The sequence below is a fragment of the Scomber scombrus genome, chromosome 13, assembly GCF_963691925.1.
Source record: "Scomber scombrus chromosome 13, fScoSco1.1, whole genome shotgun sequence".
In the NCBI taxonomy this organism is placed as follows: Eukaryota; Metazoa; Chordata; class Actinopteri; order Scombriformes; family Scombridae; genus Scomber; species Scomber scombrus.
Window position 1 is genome coordinate 29,475,154 of NC_084982.1, and position 15,000 is coordinate 29,490,153.

A 15,000-nucleotide genomic window follows, 5' to 3' on the forward strand; every position below is an offset into this window, starting at 1 on the left:
TCCTGGGTCAAGCAGTAAAGACTGCCAGGTCCACCAGCACCAGCATGATTATGATGGGTTTGAGGTTAAAACTAAAACTGGTGAGACATTGTTTAGTTATTACGCTACGAGCCGCTGGAACAGCTGGAAACTCAAAACCTGCTCAGCCTGGCTTTATGATTAAGAACAGGATTGTTTTATAGTCTTTTTATTATATTTTATTGACTTTGAAACATCAAAATTGAAATAAAAAGATTATAAAACAATTCAGTTCTTAATCAAAAGCCAGGCTGAGCAGGTTTTGAGTTTCCTTTTTAAACATTTCCACACATCATGTTCCTGTCCTTCACTGGTCTGAGCCAAAGTGACGGACCAACCAACCGGCAACCACAGTGCCAAAAAAAAAAAGCATCAATCTAATACAAATAATCAGCGACATCATACTGAAGAGTGGCTAGATAAATATCATGATAGTGCTCAGAGAGAGATGTGGAAGAGCTGGCAGAGCTGAGATGACCTGTGGGAAATTGGATCTGAACTGTTGGTCGCCGGCCACAGGAGTTATTTTTGAGGAACAGAAAAAAAAAAAAATCATATTGGAAAATAAAGCTGTCAGGGTCTCAGTGGTGATACCTGAATGGCCTGAAGCACATTTTATTTATTTTACACAATAAACAATCACAGCATAAATCATTCAGATCCTTCTCCCATCAGCCTTTCAGTAACACTGAGACTTGAAATCCATTGCATACGTTTACTGGAACATCTTTTTCCAGCCTGTCTGGTTTCTAGTCTAGCTGTTTTTTGGATGAGGAGCCCTGATACTTTAATTACTCCAGTTCTTTTTTTTGCACAGGTAGAAAATATCAAGATAATACAAAGTGACAGGGATTGTGGTGGTGAGATCAGAAACCAGCATGGGTATTCTCACTGAGTTAACACACTGTTCATATTCCGACTCATCACAGTATTTCCTCACATAATTAGTCTCTATACCAAACGTCTGAAGCACAAATCATTCATAAAGAGCTCATCAGTCAAAGATAAACATGATTTATCCTTAATGAAGCTTTCAGAAAGCAGAGAGAGTTTATTCTTTAGTTTGTAAAGACTATATTTTGCTTCAATGTTACATAAAACATGATAACTATTTCAACAAATGATGTTAAATGAAATTTTGGATGAATATGGGTCAATTTTATATATTTCCTTTTTTTTTTAAATATTCTGGGTCACATTAGGGGAAGGCATCAAAGTATTTTTACATCTCTCAGATGTAAACATGGGTAAAATGTGACCCTTAACATACTGTTCTGTACTGTAAGGGTTAAAAAGGGAAAATAAGAAGTAAATAAAAAAAGGATAATAATTCAATTCAACACTATGACAATGTAAAGTATGTACATGATGTGATTCATTCTATAATGTAACAAATCACCAAATTAAAAATGTGCAATAAAAGACAAGTAGAACACAAATAATACCAATCAATATTTAAAAAACTGTCAAAAACTGGCGACTTGTGTACTATAACTGATAGAAAAAAATGGTAATTGCATATCAAAATGTGCTGACAACAAATAATCCATAAACTGAAATTTAAAGTGCTTTAGAAGATAGGTAGACTGAGTTGCAATACTATACACTGCTCAGAAAAATGAAGGGAACACTTAATGATGTCAGCATAACAGCAGCTCAGCTAAACTTCAGGGAGATCAATCTGTCCATTTAGGAAGCACAAGTGATTGTGAATCAGTTTCAGCTGCTTTGGTGCAATGGAAAGTGACAACAGGTACAATGGAGAGGCAAAAGCAAGAAACCCTCCCCTCCCAAAAAAAGGGAATGGTTTTCCACGTGTTGTCCACAGACGGCTGCTCTCTCCTTCTCCTTCCTGACTGATTCTTCTCTAGTTTGGTGTTCTGCTAGTGTGCCAACCAGCCGGGGAGCTCTGGTCCTCTGAAATGAGGCCAACGTGGGAGTAACTTAAAACTGCATTCTATCAAAAGGCCACCAGGGGGCGACCGTTTTGGTGTCAAAAGGACTTCCGTCTCTATACAAGTCAATGGAGAATTCACCAACTTCTCACTTGATTTCTAACCTCAGTAAACGTTTTCAAAATGTGTTTATGGTCTCAATCGCTAGTTTAAAGCCTTCTTCAATGCAGTATGATGTTCATTTGGGACATTTTGGCCTCCCTGATTTTATATGTGACGATAAAGCAGGGTATGCATTAGGGCGTGGCTACGTGGTGATTGACAGGTTGATTGGTTCACAGGTTCAGGAGGGCGCCTCATGCTCCTCCTGATGCCCATATAAGTAGAATCCATGTTTTTATTTTTCCCAGCATGCAGCGGAAATTTTCAAGATGGCGCTGCTCAGATCCGATACTATTGGCTTCCGAGCAGCAGTCCACAAACCAATGGGTGACGTCACGGATGTTACGTCCATTTCTTATATACAGTCTATGGTGCCAACACACCTGATTCAAATCATCAGTTTGTTATCAAGCAGCTGCAGCAGTTAATACCAACTAGGCCACATGCATCAGTTGTGTTGGATCAGGAATAGGAGGACTTTCTGGGGTTGGGTGGGGGTGCCAATTTTATGATTTGGGGCTTTTTCATTGTACAGTTCTAGCACTACTTGTGTAGCAAACCCATTTAGTTTTTTGTGCTTGCTGTTTCTCGTTTTGTCCACCAGAGGGCAGCTTGCATTGTTTGCAGGTTAATCTTGAAAAACAAATATCTGCTTTAGATGCATTTTTGACATGATTTCCAGATGTATAAATTTCATGATTTGGGTTGCTTCTAAGAAAATGTAATTTCATCTGCTTTTATATATGTATTTTTTTTCCTGTTTTGGAGATAATGGTTCCGTTTTTAAATAGTGAGAATTTATTTTGAAGACCACTACTTCCTTCCTGTGTTGTATTGCTGAACAAAACAAGCCACTTGACTACGGAATGAATGAGCTAAAGTTAAACCAGTAAAAGTTTAAGGTAAAAAAAGGAACTTAATGATAAAAACGTTGAAGGCTGAGTGTATTTTGGCACAAGGTTGGTGTGCGTGTGCTTATGGTGATCATTTGATGATTTGTCTCGAAAAATATGCCAACTCTTTTCCCGCCGCCTGTTTGGTGAATTGGCGGTGTATTGCTTGGTTTAATGTTGAGTTTTCTGAGAAAGTACTGCGATGATTTACCATTTGTTACGGACAGAAGTGGAAACAGAAATGTGACTGCTTTGTTTTCTTTGTTTTGTCAGTTCTCACGTTGGTTTATGGAGCTGGTTTTGTGGAACAGCAATAAATGTTAAAACCATCAGTCGAGTCTCTTACTATCTTTCGGAGGGTCTGCTACAAATTGGCTCGTTTTCTTCCATCAGTGATAGTACCTGGTACCTGGTGCTTTTTTTGGTACCTGCTCTGCCGAGGTTCCAAGCGAGCCGAGTCGATACTAAAATGTGACGTCAACAGACTGCCGGCCACTGATTGGTTTCATGCAGGAGACCCTGCTAGGGACACCCAAAGTCCCAAAAATTATGACTATAACAATGTTTTTTTGTGCCTAGTTCTAACCAGACCTTAACCACAGCACTGACATCATTATATGGGTCCTGTGGGTCATTCATCTGGTCCCCATCAATCTCATAGAGTATGTTGAAAAGGTCATCAGAAATAGAACTATTATGTTGTTTTAGTAAGAGGTTGTGTTTATATTTGATCAGGATATGTTCTTTAACTCCCACATTAAACACATTTCAAGGACTGCCTCTTTCATCTATGCAACGCTGCAAAAAATCAGACACATCCTGTCTCAAAATGATGCAGAAAAACGAGTCCATGCATTCTTTACTTCTAGGCTGGATTAGTGTGATTCATTATGTGGATGTGAGTTGATTAGCACAGCTGCGGTGAGTTGACTTATCATGCTGTCCGTGTCTCTGCAGTCGTGGTTGGACTGAGGGAGAGCTGGACACAAGAAGCGTCTGAGCCAGGAGGAAAAGGCTGCAGTATATTGAGTCGTGGGGCTCTGTTTTATTTTGTGCAGCTCACCAAATAAAATGGTCAGTTGAACTCTCTGTCTCTCTCTCCTCTCTGCTGAGGGAACCCACTGTAACAGCAACTTGTGCTGCACATTATTATCAGGCTGCCCTAACAAGTCTCTAAAGACTCTCCAGCTGGTCCAGAATGCAGCTGCACGCGTTCTGACAGGAACTAGAAAGAGAGATCATATTACTCCCATTTTAGCTTCACTGCAGTGGCTTAAAATTGCCTTTAAAACCCTTCTCCTCACTTTTAAAGCTCTTAATGGTCAGACTCCATCATATCTCAAAGAGCTCATAGAACCTAATGAACCTACCAGAACACTTTTTTCCCAGCATGCAGGCCTACTGCTGGTTCCTAGTATCTCTAAAAGTAGAATGGGAGGCAGAGCCTTCAGTTATCAGGCTCCTCTCCTGTGGAACCATCTCCCAGATTGGGTCGGGGGGGGGGGGGGGGGGGGGGGGGGCAGACACCCTCTCTACGTTTAAGAGTAGGCTTCAAACTTTCCTTTTTGATAAAGCTTATAGTTAGAGCTCCAGCTCCTAGTTTATGCTGCTATAGGCTTAGACTGCCTCTCTCCTCCTCCCTCTCTCTATCCATCTATATCCATTTACATTCATGTGCTATTAAAGCATTCACTAACTTAAACTTCTTCCTCAGAGTTCTCTCTCATCTTGCAGGTGTCCTGGACCCTGTGGATGTCTCTCTCTCTCTCTCTCTCTCTCTCTCTCTCTCTCTCTCTCTCTCTCTCTCTCTCTCTCTCTCTCGCAATATAAATTGACTGATTAATTGTTTAATATGTTTATTAATTTAATGTGTTTCTTTGTTTGTAATGGGTGATTAGTGAACTTGTCTTTTCATTGTGTGTGTTTCTTATCGTCATTGTTATATATGCATGTGGATAAAGAAATGTAACCCATAAAAACATTGGTTCCCTCTAAATACCTCAACTTGGATGGAAACACTGTCTACTTGAATACATTGTGGCTATTAATCACTTTACCGTCCTGTCATGATGTATTTATATAGCAGGGATTCAATTCATTCATGCAGAACAATGATCTCATGTGGGACGGACTATGGGGCGGACGGACGGACGGACAGAAGGAAGGAAGGAAGGGTGGGAGGAAATAAGAAGGGAGGAAGGACAGATGGAGGGAAGAAGGGAAAAAAGGCAGGAGGGAAGGAAGGGCAAGGAGACTGGAAGGAAAGATGGAAGAAAGGGAAGAAGGACAGAAGGAAGGAAGGAAGGAAATAAGAAGGGAAGCAAGGAAGGATAAATGAGGGAAAGAAGGAAGAAAGGGAGGATGGAAGGAAGGAATGAAGAAAGGAAAGAAAGAAGGAAGGAAGGAAGGAAGGATAGATGGAGGGAAGGAAGGAAGGAAGCAAGGGAAAGAAAAAGGAGACCGGAAGGAAAGATGGAAGAAAGGGAAGAAGGAATAGAAGGAAGGAAATAAGAAGGGAAGAAAGGAAGGACAGACAGATGGAAGGGAGGAATGAATGACAGATGGAGGGAAGGACGGACGGACGGACGGATAAAGGAGAGGCCATGAATGTGGACGACATAGTGAGTGAGGCTGAGAAACTCCGATACGTAAAATAGCGACAGCAGAAGAAAAACAGCACTAAAGGAGGAGAGGGAGAGAAAAAAAAACAACAACCCAGATGCAAGATGAAACCATGCACTGCCAGCTCAGTTGGAACAGGATGTGTTGAGTTTTTGGAGCTGCAGGCTTTGGAGGTAGTTTTTCCTTCTGAGACGAGAAGGAGGAGGAGAAAGTGGGAACGTTGGTGGTGAAGATGTGTTGGGAAATCAAGGGGGAGGGGTGCAAATGGCAGAAATGGTGTCGGGTGTCTGTTTATCTTACAGCCCAAAGAAGCCCCCCTTCCTCCTCCTCCACCTCCTCCAGTCTTGTGTCAGAGATAGGGAAGGAGAGTAGCAGCCTGTAGGGAACCTCCTCTTCCTCCTCCTCTTCATCCCTCACGATGAGCTGCTGTCTTTCCACATGCAGCCCATCTGTCGGGGGATTTTGGACCAGCCTGCCTTCCAATTAACCTTTCAAAAAAACAAACTACCAAGCCAGCAAACCTTGAGACATATTGACACTGAAAACCATCTGAGACAGCGGTCACATTTGCTCATCCACACAAAAACTCGCAGCTTGTAAACTTACTGCTCACTAGGTTGCTGGCCCATATTTCTATTTTCTCTCTACTGTTCTGTTTACCATTACATAAAAAAATCATCTATAATAATGATAATAATAATAATAATAATTAAAGCTGCAAGCAGCGATGAACAGGCCCTATTGACACATGGAAGTGTTCCGGGTGGGATCTTCATCATCATCATCCTCGATAAATTTTGGGTAGATTGGACGATGTATGTTTTATGGCGAAACATCAAAATTTGCCACACCGTCACACCCACCAGGTATAACGGAAGTGACATTTTTTGATAGCTCTTCATCTGCAAGGTTGTAATATGACACTGAGTGAATTTGAAGTGGGTCAGATTAAATCTCTAGGACGAGTTTGTTAAAGTACGAGGCGTGGAAATGGCGAAAATGGTGGCAAAGTCAAAAATTCTAATCAAATTGGCCAACTTCCTGTTGGAGTTAGGCTATGGCTCCAAGAAATGTTTTTGTGTGTCTTGACATAATACATTTCTGTACCAAATTTCATTAATCTACGTCAATCTAGAGCGAGGGGCTCAATTTTCTTAATTTGCCTAGGAGGCAGAGCTTTCTGGAGCTGTGGGGTTTATTGTAGAACCATTAGAGCCATCAGTCTTCACTGCTACATCATAACAATACATCCTCATAACTACTATCTTATTAAAACTATTAACTATTCATTTCACTAAAACACATGTCAATAGATACGGAGATAATCTGACCCAGAACAGCCTCAATGGACAAACATTTGTAGCAACTATACAAAAATATAACATTTAAACATATTTTAATTTTAGTGCATTTTGGGCCACTTTAAGAAAAGTCATCACATTTCAGAATAAAAGACATTTGGGGCGTTTTTACAGCTTTTAAATGTATTGTGTTGAATTATATTTTGGTCAGAATGTAAAAATGTCTGAAGCAGCTGAAACATTTGCATTTTTCCTAGTTTGCAGCGTTTTCCAGTGGACTAGATTGGACCCCTTGTAGGGCTGGTTCTGGCCCATTGGCCGTATGTTGGACACCAGCATCCATTATAATGCCCATCTGTTCGCCCTTTTCTGTGCACATATAATACAGAGGTGTTGGAGCCATTCAGCAAATACTCAGCTGACTTTTATTTTGCAGTATTCTACATGAGTGGTGTCTCTGCTCCCTTCAGGTTTCTCACAAAGGTCCATGTTGTCTTTGTTTAAATAAAAGCACTCCAGCTTGGGGGCAAACAGCCACACAGAGCAGAACATCAACAACATTATTGTCTGGCTGCTCGGTAACTGTGGATGGAGACTGACAGGAAACACTGACATACAAAGGGAGCACCTGGAGTGGCAGGTGAAAAGATGGCAGCTGCTTTTCACTGCACGACACCTGACCCGGTAAACGCTGCGGGCATTCAGCGGGAAAAACACTTTAGGCTCCTATCTCAGTAGTGTTGTACTACTCGAGATCGGTCTTGGTCTCAAGACCATTTTTTTAGGTTCTTGGCATTTTTACTCGGTCTTGTCTCGGTCTCGGACTGGGTGGACTAGGTTTTTTTAACGAGACCGGTCAAGACCACCGCTGATAGGCTTTTTGTCCATGCCTTACTGATAAGAGTGAAAAAGGACCCTCTCAAACAGCTAATAACTTCAAATCATTGGTAGTGTAAAGATTTCCCCTAGCTGCAGCTGCTACCTGCCCGGTGTCAGTGTGAGAGGGACTGGCCTAACCCCTGCACACAGAGTTTGGAGACGACAGGAGGAAACAACAAGTTTGCTAAGATTTGTTTCATTCATTGTGCTGCTCTGAAAACAACAGAGCAAAGATTGTTTTTGTTGTCGCATTTATTTAAAAAACAACTTACATAAAAAGAAAACACATTTTGATGTTTTGTTATGATTTTCCTTGGTCTTGTCTGGGTCTCGGTAATGTCTTGGTCTCGGTTTGTGCGGTCTTGACTACAACACTATATTTCAGAGGATGTGGTGATGAACAAATAATTAAACCCTCTTACAGAACAGATCAAACTTGACCCAAACAATATGTAAGGGTTGAGATACCATGTCATAGTTCAAAGTGTTGGCAGTGTGATTGTTCTGCAGGTGAAAATAAGAGTAGATTCACACTCACCGGTCTGCACTGAGAGTGTGACGGCTTCTGTTTGTGTCTGAGAGGCGGTCGGCGTAACTAAATGGTCATCCATGACTGCTGTGGCAACCTGCACACAGAGAGAGAGAGATGGAGACTGAGGATTGTATATTTCCAGCCAAAGATTTAGTAAAGTGATGAAGGGTGAAGGGTTAAAATGTCTGTTCTGATTTTTCTGTGGGAAAGAAGAGAAAATCCAGATAGTTTCCCACATCTGCTCACATGTAACCAGGACACAGAAACACAACTACATCTCACTTGATGCAGCTTTAAAGAATAAATCTGGTGATATTTCATATTGTCATATTTTAGATTGTCAACAAATCTAATGAAAGTGGGTTAGGGTTAGTATTTACTTTATATTCATTTATGTTGTTTATTTAATAGATACAGGTACATTAATGAACATGGATATAAAATACAAGAAATAAATATGTGATTTATATATGGCTCAGTTAAGTTTTATTATGTCCATGTGGTTTATTTTAAATTTAAAGGGTTAAAATGTGAAAATAAACGTATGAATAACTTGCACACATTCTTTTTTTGTGGACCCAGCATCAAATTTCTGCTTTTAATCCATTTAGAGAGAATATATTAGAGGATTATGGCAAAAATGTCTAAGTGGTGTAACCATAAAAACTTTGTACCAAATAATTCAACTTGCTTAAAAACAGTAAATTGTCAATAAAACACCATATCAACTAGTTTGGCATGATCTTACATTATAACTTTATATTAAATAAAGGTAATGGAATACAATTGTTCTAAATATTACATTTACTCTGGTTACCATGGAGATCAGGAAACATTTACATGTTTTAAATGAAGTCATTATTAGTATAAGTCCACTTAAATACACTGTAGGTGATAAAATATGTAATATGTATCATTCTTTTGTGGTTACACCATTTGACATTTTCAGGAGCATTCAGTCTTACTTTTGGTAAAAAATGGTGCAAATGTCATTTCAAATGATATAAAACCAACAAAAATACTAAATGTACATTTTAACAAACCTGATGCTGCTTTTAAAACTAGTTTTAACATTTAACACTTACTGACCTTTATACAAATACAGAAGTAGAAAAAAATAAATAAATGTTACACATGTCCAGTTAAAAGTGATCTCAGTTAAATATCATATGCACATTGTTTTGTACAAGAAACAAAACATTTGCGCCAATTTCTCCAAAAACAGGTGTTGGAAAAAGGAGCGTTGTGTTGTATCTTTCAATTTTTTTAAAGTTTTAATTATTTCCTGAAACAGTCAATTATAGTTGGCACTTTAATGAGTGTTTCAGGCAGCAGGATGTTGTATGTGTAAACTGAGTGAAACTCCACTGATTTATTGTTGCACCTCCATAAAGATGAAGGACCGACGAGAGAGATTAAACAAAGAGGACGATCAATATCACTGCATGCTGCATTCCCTATTAATCATAGACTGTATATAAAATGGACGTAACATCTGTGACGTCACCCATTGGTTTGTGGACTGCTGCTCGGAGGCCAATAATATCGGATCTGAGCAGCGCCATCTTGAAAATATCAGCTGCATGCTGGGAAAAATAAAAACAGGGATTCTACTTATATGGGCATCAGGAGGAGCATGAGGCGCCCTCCTGAACCTGTGAACCAATCAACCTGTCAATCACCACGTAGCCACGCCCTAATGCATACCCTGCTTTATCGTCACATATAAAATCAGGGAGGCCAAAATGTCCCAAATGAACATCATACTGCATTGAAGAAGGCTTTAAACTAGCGATTGAGACCATAAACACATTTTGAAAACGTTTACTGAGGTTAGAAATCAAGTGAGAAGTTGGTGAATTCTCCATTGACTTGTATAGAGACGGAAGTCCTTTTGACACCAAAACGGTCGCCCCCTGGTGGCCTTTTGATAGAATGCAGTTTTAAGTTACTTCCGCGTTGGCCTCATTTCAGAAGGCCAGAACTCCCCACTTGCTATTAATGTAACTGGATAGCATCTTTTCATTGGTCAGTTTCTGCCAGGTAAACGTCCGTGTTTCACACTCCTGCCTGATGACATCACTGTGACATCATTTTTTCAGTTTCTCAGACTGGGTGCAGGCTCAGTCTAAACCACGAGATGCATGTTTGATATTTTGATTTTTTTTAAACTGATCGATCAATCTTTATTTTAATTTTTATTACCTTTTCATTCCAGGGGAATTTGTAGAAAATATCCATATTTCTTTTTTTCAAACTTCAACTTTATTTATAGGCTACATGGTTGAACCAAAGTGCTTGACACACGAAAAATAGATAACACAATTAAAAAAAAGATCAAAAATAAAAATACATGATCATAAAATACACAGTGACAGTTACACAGTTAAAAAGCTAGCAAGTAAAAGTAAGTTTTAAGGTTTCAAAATGTCAATGGTGGGAGAGAAACGAATGTGGTTTGGTGGCAGCAATAGAGAAGATCAGGACAGGAGCTCTGTTAAATACACGGCAGCGAGCCCAATCAAGGCCTTATAAACAACTGTAGTAATTTAAAATCAATTCTGTACCTAACAGGCAGTGTAGGGAGGCGAGAATGGGCGTAATGTGATCCATCTTTTTGATTTAGTGAGAACTGTAGCTGCAGCATTTTGAATGAGTTGGAGAGAAACTGGATTAACTGGATTGTAGGATAGTAAAGTATAATAAATGACAGTAATCAAGGCGGCATGATATGAAGGCATGAATGAGTTTCTCCACTCAGCAGTGCAAAGAAATGATTGGAGTTCAAACTTAAAGCGGCTGCATATGTGGTTTGCATGTGAATGAACAGCTGATGAATGTGAGTGTACCTGCTGCCTGCTGCTTCAGCTTCTCCAACACTTCTCTCCTCAGTTATTCTCAATGAATAAACCTGCTTCAGGAAGCGTTTCCTCCCACAGTGCCTCAGTGCTGGAGTGTTTATAAAAAGACTGTCAGCGTGACAACTGGCCGCCTCCCAGCACACTGATCATTACGACACACTGAGACACTCTGACTCTACACATTCTGAGCTGCAGAGTTGATTTTAAAATAAGAACTCACCGCTGTGTCCGTCAGCCGAGCTGGACTTCCTGTCTCTTTAAACACACACACACACACACACACACACACACACACACACACACACACACACACACACACACACACACACACACACACACACACACACACACACTTATGTGAAAGCTGATCTCCACCATCAAATAAACTCCAGTTTGATGACAATCATGTGAATTCAGTTATTCTTTCACTCTTTAGCTAACGGCCACGTCTCTGCTCTTCCATCCAGGCAGCAGCTCCTCCCAGCACTGTGTCAATAACCAGCAGCTGTTGTGTGTGTGTGGGCTGGATTTCACTGTGGGTCAGAGAGAAGGGAGAGTCCCTCTGGCTTCAAGTCATTTGTCAGTGATCTGCAGCTCTCTGAACTCTGATACTGGCAGTGGGTCACACAGTTATTACATTAGAAGAGTTAGACTCTGAGCTGTGGATGCAAATTTCCACCAGGGAAATAAAAAACATGCATGAAAAGTTACGAATAAAAGAAATTATCAACATTTTGATATATGAATTCACAATTCTCTCAATTCTTGAGGTCTGTAAACACTGTTCTCTACATGAAAACACTTTTAGATCATGATTTCACTTACAGACCTGAGCTCTGTGCTGTGATGAGGATGAAGTCTTATAGTCAGACACACAAAGGTGAGACTTAGCCTCAGTTTGTTATGTTCACGCTGTAAAAACTAATTTGTTGGTTAAACTTAAAATAATTAGTAACCTGGCTGCCGAAAAATATTGAGTTTGGCAAACTAATAAACTTATGTTGATTGCACATACAGTATATCTTGTGTTACTTAAACCTAGTGTGTGTGTTTCTCACGTGTGTGTGTGTGTGTGTGTGTGTGTGTGTGTGTGTGTGTGTGTGTGTGTGTGTGTGTGTGTGTGTGTGTGTGTGTGTGTGTGTGTGTGTGTGTGTGTGTGTGTTTACTACATGTGTGTGTTCAAATGATGGTTTGTGTCACTGTATTGATGCAAATTTTAAAAAGATTCACAAGAATTGAGATGTATGTTTGCCTGGTTTGGTGGAAGGTTTTGTGGTTAGTGTGTAGAGTTTTGCAACAACAATGACAACAAAAACCACAAAAACAACAACGACAACAAAAACAACGACAAAAACAACGACAACAACGAAAACAACCACAACAATAACAACCACAACCACAACAACGACAACAACAACAAACACAACAATAACAACAACCACAACAACAACCACAACGACGACAACAACAACCACAACAACAACCACAACAACAACACCAACCACAACAACAACCACAACGACAACAACAAACACAACAACAACAACCACAACGACAACAACAACAACGACGACAACCACGACAACAACACCAACCACAACAACAACCACAACGACAACAACAAACACAACAACAACCACAACGACAACAACAACAACGACGACAACCACAACAACAACACCAACCACAACAACAACCACAACGACAACAACAAACACAACAACAACCACAACGACAACAACAACAACGACGACAACCACAACAACAACACCAACCACAACAACAACCACAACGACAACAACAAACACAACAACAACCACAACGACAACAACAACCACAACAACAACACCAACCACAACAACAACCACAACGACAACAACAAACACAACAACAACCACAACGACAACAACAACAACGACGACAACCACGACAACAACAACCACAAACACAACACCCACAACAATAACAACAAACACAACAACCGCAACAACCACAACAATGACAACAACGACACCAACCACAACAACAACAAACACAACAACCACAACAATAACACCAACCACAACAACAACCACAACAACACCAACCACAACAACAACAACCACAACAACAACCACAACAACACCAACCACAACAATAACAACCACAACAACCACAACAACCACAACAACAACCACAATGACGACAACAACCACAACAACAACCACAACAACAACCACAACAACCACAATGACGACAACAACCACAACAACAACAACCACAACAACAACCACAACAACACCAACCACAACAATAACAACCACAACAACCACAACAACAACCACAATGACGACAACAACCACAACAACAACCACAACAACAACCACAACAACCACAATGACGACAACAACCACAACAACAACAACCACAACAACAACAACAACAACAAACGCCTCATAAAGATAGTACCTGAGCAGTCACTGTATTACAAGGCAAGCATCAGGAAGTTGTTTTTCACTTCTAATGCTGGCAATGTGCTGTTACGTACGGAGGAATAAAAGTGGAACGGTTCACCATCAGACGTGAAACGTTTAACAAGGCTGAGAGAGAGAAACCAGATCACTGTCCATTTATCTGCACAAACCTGGATTTGTATTGAATTCACATGAATCAGCTCATCATCAGTCAAGAGAAAACTCACTGCTAATCTCATTTGTCTCCATGTTCCAGGAACCATTAAAACCTACTGAGCCTTTCATCATGTATCTAATAACATCTTCACTTCCTTCAGTCTAACATTACATCAGGGAGTCTTAATCTATCTTTATCTTTCATCTATCAAACTATTTCAGGTCACTGCGACAAAGCTGCAAACAACGTTATCGAAAATTACTGATTGAAATCTAAAGGGTCCGTCCTCTGTAGAGCATGATAGAGATCAGGACTAAATCATCATTTCAATGCTAATACTTTAAATTGTATGTATTTTATTTATAATACAGTTATAATATTTTATGTTTCCATTTTAAAACTTGATGTTTATTTAATATTACCACATATTTTATGTTTGTGCCATATATATGACATTTGGCATGACATACTGTATGACGTGTTTTTGTGTCCATGTGGTTTAGTTTAAATTTAAAGGGTTAAAATGTGAAAATAAACGTATGAATAACTTCAAATTTCTGCTTTTAATCCATTTTGAGAGAATATATTATATATATATATAAAACTAAATTATTCCAACTTTATGGGCGACCGTGTATATATATATATATATATTTATCTATATGATGCTACAGTACAGATGATTCCTCAGTATACCAACCCAACAGCTGACATGTAATTAAGCATTGTTTAGTTAATGATTATTGCCATGCGGAGTCTCTGACATGCTGATGGGCTGATAAATAAAGAAAAGTCTTCTGTGTGGAGCTGAATGGATTTCTAATCACTGTTGTTTCTCTTTAATGAGGCAGAGTGCTGCCTGTCAGACTCTGCAGATGTTCAACAAACTGTTTTTACACCCTGAACGCCGCCGCCAGATGTTTGCCTGTCAGTCCGGCTATTACTTTAATTACACTGAAAACTCATCAGGCCTCATGCAAAGACGTGCTTTTCATCAAACGGAAACACGCTTGTTTGAATTGAGAATTATTATGCATTCATCTCAAATTAATCTCAGGTTTAATTGTGTTACAAGAATGAACTGATATGAAAATAACAGTATGCTAAATTATTATTCTGTTCAACATATTATTATTTTGACGGCCAATTTACTGAGAGGTGCAACAATGGGTTTTATTTTATTTTATTTTATTTATTTATTTATTTTCCAGGCTGCACATAGTGTTT

General features: G+C 39.6%; 1 protein-coding gene across 1 annotated transcript in view; it reads right to left on the reverse strand.

Moving 5' to 3' along the window:
* gypc (glycophorin C (Gerbich blood group)) overlaps positions 1–15,000 on the reverse strand; it is a 24,953-nt gene that overhangs the window by 5,612 nt on the left and 4,341 nt on the right. The window contains exon 2 of the mRNA XM_062431352.1: positions 8,309–8,396. Within this exon, the coding sequence (XP_062287336.1) occupies positions 8,309–8,396 (88 nt within the window). The remainder of the gene's footprint in view (positions 1–8,308; positions 8,397–15,000) is intronic.